The 8673-nt window shown below is 43.5% G+C and overlaps 1 protein-coding gene across 1 annotated transcript; it reads left to right on the top strand.

Annotated features, from left to right (window-relative positions):
• The first annotated feature begins 259 nt into the window (after nucleotides 1–259).
• On the top strand, nucleotides 260–8666 carry adora2aa (adenosine A2a receptor a). Its single transcript, XM_076164750.1, has 3 exons — nucleotides 260–425; nucleotides 3604–4276; nucleotides 6656–8666. The coding sequence occupies exons 2-3, from the start codon at nucleotides 3942–3944 to the stop codon at nucleotides 7650–7652; spliced, it is 1332 nt and encodes a 443-aa protein (XP_076020865.1). The 5' UTR covers nucleotides 260–425; nucleotides 3604–3941; the 3' UTR covers nucleotides 7653–8666.
• Nucleotides 8667–8673: the final 7 nt, after the last annotated feature.

Below are 8673 nucleotides of genomic sequence, written 5' to 3'. Positions count from 1 at the left end.
CACACCATGACGATAATCAGCTGTAAAAAGGCCAGGTCTGGATTTTTGTTGCTTTATTTTTCTGGCAATAGTAATAAAAGACCTTTGAAACATGGAAGAGGTGTGGAGTTTCATTGATGAATTAGTGTAGAAGTTACAATTTTATGTGTATTTATTTACAGTATTGAACAGCATAAATGTTAGAGACATTTATCTGCAGCTTCACTCAAACGTTGCTTTTGCAATCGAGAGAGAGAGAGGGGGAGAGAGAGGTGGGGGAGAGAGAGAGAGTTAGAGTGCATACACCCAGACACACCGAGAGAGTAGGCGGCGGTGTGTTTGTGTGTGTGACGTTACGTGGACGTGTTTGATGGTTTTCACGGCTCACTTCGGGACTTGAGTTCAGTCCGCACAGAGACGCGATCAGCTGTTGCTTCATCTACCAGGTGAGGAAACTTCACTTCACTATCTGACTCAAGTTTAGTTCCGGTGAACTGCGGCTCATTCTGCACGGAATCGATAAAAATCAGCGTTTGATTGACTGGATTCGAAATAGATTTTGTGACTAGTTTCGCGTGTACATAATCACTTAAATTACAGAAACGTTTACGTCCTTAAATTGATGAAAATGATCAAATCCCACCTTTAAGATGACATCAAAACCCCAAAAGTAGTAGTTATTCTTACAAATGATGGACTGAATACGTTTAATTCCGCTTTGCACATGAAAAGATTCAGTCACAGAGTTAGTCCTATAGCTGCCGAGGACGGAGACATTTCTGTTAAGCAGGAGTTTCATCATCCGTCTGTGAGCTCACAGCTCCGGACAGAAGACAGACACAAGACCTGAAAGCCCTCTGGCTGATCAGAACTTCCTTGCAGATCGTTTTTATCACAGTAGGATGCAAACAAGACACAAAGTATTTCCGATCTTTATCTCCCAATAATCAATGATCTCTATGGTTTGTATTGATTAGCAGGTGCTGATAATGCTTCAGTCTGTTTGTGTTTCTTAAATTTAAAGGTGAAAGTGGGTTTGACATGATTTGTGGGTCTTTAGCCACACAGGTGCAGAGTTCAGAGGTTATAGTTTGGATGTTAGTTGCGTAAATAACCGGGCAGGTTAATTATCTGTGAATATGTGACTTTATTTGGGGATATTTAGACAGATCACTGGGTCACATTCTTGTGACAATGACATGTTGTGCTAAACAAACAACAACAAAGTCCACAGAGACCAATGCAGGCATAGAAAATAAACAGCACAGGCAATAGACTAATAACAATATGTTATATTTGTATAGTGTCTTTCTTTATCACATGGGACATTATATAAGATGAAAACATCAACAATTGAGATTTCAGTTAAGTGAGGGAATGTTGGACAAGATTAACAAATGTAGTAATGTACAAATCTATCAGAATCCATACAATAGCTTAGAATTGATTAAAGAAGCAGAGTGATCATTATTTGTGAAACGATCACCAAATGCTCAATGAGAGGCACAACAGGACAGCAGACAGATGTTTATCTACAAGTAAACTAAAGGAGGGAGTGAGACACATGCAGGCCTACTTTGCCTCAACGTCTTGGCTGCACTGCTGCATTTCACAGAAACAGAAACACAGCGCATGTAAACTCAGGAAACGGGACTGCCACTTCCTGAAGCCCTGTAGTCACGTTGTGTACAACGCGTTCCAGTGGATGGTGTTCGGTTTCTTCACCTGTGAGAACAAAACCAGCAGGTGTCATCCTCAACAAATGTCTCCTCAGTGTCCTCAAAGCGTCGCCTCAGCACCTTTGTGTGTGCATAATGAAGGCTGTAAATCAGGACGGCCTCCTGCTGTGCGGCGTCTCAGTGTCGCTCTGTTGTAGGAACCTGCTGCATGTATGTTAATCATGTGCAGATACATTAACTAATTAAAGGAGAGGATATATTGGAGAGAGATATTATGTAGATTTACACGTCAATTTTGAAACCTCCCTAATGTTTTAAGCAGCCCTGTGTGCATAGCGAGTGAAGACAGGTCATTTTTAGATACGCTGTTTAAAGGCCATCGTGTTTATCTGTTTGCTGTTATCTGGATTTCTGAAGAAGTTGGTGGGCAGATTGGACACAATCAAGAGAAGAATCCATGAAAAATGGCGCTGTTTGGCCTGATGGTGGCGCTGTGATTACCACTTTAATGTGTTGGTCTAAAACCTTTGAACCGTAAGTTATGGAATCAAAATTTGGGCCCCTCCACATATATAAATGATGATTACAATATATAGTGTATATATGATCGTCTCTATATATAGGCCATGTCCATTAGACTTCCCACCATTTTTAACAGTTTTTTGTAAGTATGCAGTTGTCACAACATTTTCCATGTAGAACATCTGGACCTAAGCTGGACATAACTTCTATCTTTGTTTTCTCATTTTCCTTCTTGTTGTCTATAACTGGCTGCTAAAGTGAAGTGGGCGTGGCTTAATCTTCAGAAAGAGCTGCAGCTCATAAATGACTCGTCGGGATCATGGTCTCGTCACTAACATGTCACGTTTCATCCCTGAGAAACAGAGACTGAGGAGACCTTTTAATTCAATCAGTGATAGTTGAAACCTCCTCACTAATGTGTTTACTGCCTCGATTAATCGTAAATCAGCAGACGTGATTGGAAGATCCAGGTCCCAAAGTGGCTGAATGATCCTACGTCTGTCCTCAGTTTTGGCCTCATTTCCTCTCATTCCTCTTTGTGGACTTTCTCTGATGTTTAACCGTTAAATCCCTGAACGGTTTGTTATTGAAAGGTTTTATATGCTTGTTTTGAGAGTCATTAATGCTGTATTTTCCTGTGGGAATTTAGATTTTATACTGAAGACAGGAAATAAAACTGACACGCAATGCCACACTGCACGACAACACAACACAAATACAGCCTGAGCAGTGTGAGCCACTGATATGAGCAAGTCCTCCTGAAGACCATCAGACGCTGAAGTGAGGAAGACTTTGGTATGAAAAAAAGATGCTGAATTATGCAAAGGGAAAAGTCTGAGTGAGAGAGACGAGACCTTTGTGTCCCCGCACAGCTGGATGTAACTTCCACAAACTCTCCATCATCGCCACAAAAACATTTCTGTTTTCTTGCACGATCGCCAGCTGATTGCGGGGAATCTGACAGAAGAGTCATTGAGGAAGAGCAGACGGCAGTAACCACCAACCAACAACCATCACATTACTATTATTAGTTTGTAGACCGCAGACATCATAACCGCTGACAGCACACACACACAGGCTGAATGAGAGAACTCTAAGATAAATTGGCATGTAATTAAATGTAAAGCATGATGAGACAAGTTAATGAAACAAACATGAAAGTACAGTAAATGTTTGGCTTTTGTTCTGATCCTGAGCCAACATCTCATATCTCATAAGTCCTTGGCTGTAAGTTTGATAACATTTGCTATATTTTTAGAGACGTCGCTCAGTTTGAGTGATGCCTAGTTTCGGTCCCAAGCTCACACGTTCGGCCGCGTTAACTCGTATCTCGGCAGAGTGAAGTGCAGTTTCACTTCCTTCCTCACAGTTTGTTCACTTAAAGCGTTTCCTCTTCAACACGTGCGCTCCTCTTTATCTCCAGTGACGTGCTGTTCCGCTGATGTGAGCTGTTGGTATCATCTCAGCCCCTCAGGAGGTTGATGGGAAAAGAAGGGAGCGCAGAGGGGACGGAGCTGAAGGGAGTGGACAGCAGAAGACAGGACAAGAGACCAGGCAGCTGTATGGATGTGAAGCCCTGACAGCTTCATCTTCATCATCACACAGCTCAGACTTTCTAGGTGTGTGTTTGCCACAGCTGGTGGGTGAATCGTGTTGATGTTTCTGGAGGCGTTAGGAGTGTGGAGGCTGCCAGGCTGCAGCTATGGTTGTTGAGGTGAGGCGTCCTCCCTCTTCATCACCGACCTCTCCGTACTCCTCATCATGCAAAAAGACCCTGCCTACGTCCTCTACATCGTCGTGGAGGTGTTGATTGCTGTGTTCTCCGTGCTGGGAAATGTATTGGTCTGCTGGGCCGTGTGCCTCAACAGCAACCTGCAGACCATCACCAACTTCTTTGTGGTGTCGCTGGCGGTGGCTGACATTGCCGTGGGCGTCCTGGCCATCCCCTTTGCTATAGTCATCAGCACCGGCTTCTGCTCCAACTACTATGGCTGCCTCTTCATCGCCTGCTTCGTGGTGGTTCTCACCCAGAGCTCCATCTTCAGCCTGCTGGCCATCGCTATTGACCGCTACATCGCCATCAAGATTCCTCTCAGGTCAGTGATCCAGAGGGCAAACCAGCTGGGGATTCATGTTTGTGTGGCTAAGAGAATGAAAAGATGAGTTTAGAGTTAAAATGTATGTTATCGTCTTTTGGGAGGATATAAAGTGAATTATTTACTATCTCATGAAGTCAATACGATGTTTTGGGGCAACACAGTGACTTGATGGTTGACACTGTTGATCACAGTAAAAAGGTTGTGGGTTTGAATCCGATTGGGGCCTACCTTGCTCCTCTTGTGTGGACGGACTTCCACCTCCAAACACATGCAGACTCGCTTCATCCGAATCCTATAATTGGCCGTAGGTGTGAATGGTTCTGTGGCTTTGACCTTTCACCCCCCTGACTCTGAGCAGGATGACCAGGAATAGAGAATAGATGGACAGAATGTTATGTTTTTAACGTAAAGCTCTTCTTTGTCTGTGTATGGCAGTGAGAACATGTCATTCTGAAGGTCCCGGCTGATTGAACGTGTCCAGATATGGTTCCTCCCATGAGGTTGCATCTCCCCGGAGCAGTGGAGTGATTTTCTGTCTAATTGCTTATCCAGACTGTGGCTGGAATAACAGCAAAAGATCAACGAGCTTGTCTGACAGTGTTTGTGTTGCTTATTTGGACACCAGTTAAACATTCCAGTTTTCCCAAAGATGCTCTGCAAAGATCAAACCGTCACACAGACGGACAGCCGTGCTCCATTTATGACCTCATTTTGTTGACCATCTAGTCATTTTTAAACTTTGTCCTTACATTTCCAACATAAAAGCCCTTTGCCTCAGCATTTCTTTGTTGGTTTAATAATTTGCACATGAATCCTCAGCACTTCATGAGAAATGTGAATAAAACCTTTAATGTGCAGGACAAAAGGTTTAAATCACTAAAATCTTTATTCCTACCAAACTTCTAAATAACAAACATATTTTGCTTGTAGTTTACAATGTGAAGGAATTGAAAACAAATGGATCATATTACCTGTAGTGTGAGAGAATAAGTTTTCTGGTATTTCTAGATTTGTTCGTAGATTCTTGAAATCCAGAATCTAGAATCAAGAAGTTTCTAGAACAAATAATGTGTGAGTGTTTTTCTATATTTTTCTACAAATGTTGAAAGACGACGATAATGTTTGTTGATGTTTATTTATTATTTATTATGATTTTATTTTGTTAACATTTCAGTTTTTTTCAGATTTTGGCAGAATAGTTTGAGGTTACAAAACAACAAAATATAAAGCAAAAATTCCAACTTCTAGAATCAATATTCTCTCCATTTAAGACATTTCTACAAACAAATCCAAAATGTGCCGGCTCGTCAGAATGCTCAGGACGTTTCACAAGCCAAAATAACTGCAGAGCTTTGAGATGATAAACTGCAGCGTTTTCTTCACAGCCTCCTGCTGAGTGGAGGAGACGTGAGCGTTCCCTGCTTGGTCCGAGCGTTGGCCTTCATCCCTGACGTGGGGATGTGTTTTTCCAGCATTAACCTTTGAACTTTAACATCTGAAGAATGTGATAGAAACAGGCCGAAGAGCTCAGCTGCTCTCCCACACTGAGCAGCGGGCAGACTTTAAATAGCCTCTGCTTGTCGCAACTGTCCTCAAAGGCTTGTTTGTTTATTCTGATTTATTTCCGGGGATGAGAAGCATTTCCACAAAGTAATTATGGATAAAATGACACGCCAAGGGAAACTTCATGTGTACAAAACTAAGACTTACAGTACACAACCCTGTATGTGACATGCAACACGATCATGATGATGCAGGCGTTTGTAGTGTGGGTGGCCCAGTGGGAAACACATCTTCAGCAGTATGGCCTGTGCCAAGGCCCAGGACTACATGTGTACATATGTTCTCAGTTGAAACAATATTAGATTAATTAATTAAGAAATTTCAAACTATCAGGATCCCAACCTTGTACCATGTTTCAATGCAGATACGTGTAAATGATGATGGCATTGTCTTTGTCAATGAATATTAAGGGTTCATTTGAGGGGGATTCTTCCAAAAAGCTAGCTCCCTTTACCCATCTCTGTTCTATTTGTCCTTATTCAGTAAACTATTTAGTTTTCAGAAGTAATCACATGCACACACATAACCTCATTCATCTGAAGTCATTGATTACAACTTCAACCTCCAAAGTTTCCAGAGGTCTGTGAGTTACGCAATCTATGCGCCACTTTGATCCAGTTTGAACGACATCTGCACCAAACCTGCTCATCTCATCTGTCCCATCTGCATCTGTCATATTCTACACATTGCCTCCTGTTAAAAGATAAACATAAAAGATACATCTTTGTAAGTCTCAGATCATATCAATCAAGCCTCAAACACAGGGCCTGACAGACAGAACTGATACTTGATGTTTGTATCTGTCTCCTTCAGGTACAATGGCTTGGTGACCGGCCAGCGGGCACAAGGCATCATCGCCATCTGCTGGGTTCTGTCGATCATCATCGGTCTGACCCCCATGATGGGCTGGTATCACCCCATAAAGAGCATGAACAGCACCTGCCCGGCCGGCCTCATGGATTGCCTGTTTGAGAATGTGGTGGTCATGGAGTACATGGTCTACTTTAACTTTTTTGCCTGTGTGCTGATTCCCCTGGTGCTGATGCTGGCCATCTACCTGTGCATTTTCATGGCAGCTCGCCACCAGCTCAAGCTGATGGAGGTGAAAGCTTTCCATGGGGAGAAGTCTCGCTCCACTATGCAGAAGGAAATCCAGGCCGCCAAGTCTTTGGCCATCATTGTCGGGCTGTTTGTGGTCTGCTGGCTGCCCTTACACATCATCAACTGCTTCACCCTCTTCTGTCCTCTCTGTGTTCGGCCGCCGCTCTGGATCATGAACGTGGCCATTTTCCTCTCCCATGCCAACTCTGTGATTAACCCTTTCATCTACGCCTACCGCATTCGAGAGTTCAGGTTCACTTTTCGGAAGATCATCCGGCGCCACATCTTGGGCCGGCAGGAACTGTTTGAGAGCAGCAGGAACAAGCGCAGCTCCGCTCACAACAGCATCACAGACTCAATCAGGCTGAAGGCAAATGGACTCAGCTTCGATGTATTCACTGAGCACAGCAGCAGTAGCAGCAGCTGCGAGAGCTCCTACCCCTGCCCCACTCACATCTCTCCTGTAGGGGGCAGCCTGGTGGCAGTGTCTCGCCCACCTCTGTCGGTGATCCTCTCCCACTGTCCTAAGGTGGGTTTGTGTCCCCTACAAGCCATCAGGCAAGCGCATATTCTTATGGGCCATCACCTGCAGTACACAGAGCAGCATCAGGGCTGTGTGGGACCTAAATCAGGGGAGGCACAGGACGGACAGAACCTGTTCAATCAGAGCAGGAGCAGCTGCTTCAATGAGTTAGACAAGGTGTCCTGATGCATAGACAGAGGAGATACTGACTAATACTCAGGAACACCTGGCTGTGAGGGTTGGAAATGAACAGTTAGTGCAGTTTTTGTCAGGAAATTGACCCCATGATGATGATGACCTGAGTCATTGTTGAATCCCTTAGAATCAACAATATGTGTCCAGTATCCCAGCTGTCTGTAACTGTCCTGACCTCAAAGAGATGCCACTGCTCCTGATGTTCTACCATCAGAACATCCGTCATCAACTATCGTTGGATATCTAGTAGTTGCAAGAAATCAAGGATGTGGCACCGGAAGTGCTGCAAGGGAAGTGCTGCATCCACCTTCACTTACACACTGTGGTGCCCAGCAACGTTCACACTCATTCGCATTAAGTGAACCATATTCCACTGTCGCTCCCACTCTAAACCTGCATGTCTGGGTCTGTAAAACAGCAGTCTGCATCTTTGTGTACTGAGTGGAATCAGGGAGTGAAGTGGAGCAGCATAGTGAAGAAACTGTACATGGAGTATCTGAGTAGGAGGTACCAGCCCTGGTTTACTACTTATTTTCTTATTTTCTGTTTAAAACAGAGCACTCGATTAATTTGCAGCTTTAAATATGATCCATAATATATTGGAGAGGGGCGGGGTTATCTTTGTGTCCCGGCACACAGTGGATCTTTTGCTCACTGTCAATAGTAGGACAAAAAAAGCACCAACACAAGGACAATTTCAATGACTTCAATGATTTTTATGTGGATCCCTTTGTTTCTGGCTTTGTGACTTCTGATTACTGATTTATTTAAGCTAAACTTGTGTAAATGTTGACTTCTGAGGAAGCTTGATGTTAAGTATGAAGGATCCACAGGATTGTGATTACATGTTTCAGAATGAATGAAACCAACGCGTCTGATCCAGTGCAGCTTCTCTGTCTGTGTTCTCATAAACAAGCTGCCATGTTGGCTTAGACGTCTGAAAATAAATGTTTTTGCATTTTCACAGCTGTTTTCCTGCTCTGTCATAAAATGTTACTGTTTATTTTTCTGA

This window comes from Genypterus blacodes, unplaced genomic scaffold (genome assembly GCF_046128005.1).
Source record: "Genypterus blacodes isolate CSIRO-AG114 ecotype Tasmania unplaced genomic scaffold, CSIRO-AGI_Gbla_v1 ptg000138l_1, whole genome shotgun sequence".
Taxonomy (NCBI): Eukaryota; Metazoa; Chordata; class Actinopteri; order Ophidiiformes; family Ophidiidae; genus Genypterus; species Genypterus blacodes.
Note: the sequence above shows the minus strand (reverse complement) of the source record. Positions and strands in the feature narration are given on the sequence as shown.

Bases quoted from the DNA above. Each gene is read 5' to 3' on its own strand.
- adora2aa (XM_076164750.1), top strand. From the start codon at position 3,942: ATGCAAAAAGACCCTGCCTACGTCCTCTACATCGTCGTGGAGGTGTTG. The intron at 4,277-6,655 runs GTCAGTGATCCA...TGTCTCCTTCAG, and splicing joins GCCATCAAGATTCCTCTCAG to GTACAATGGCTTGGTGACCG.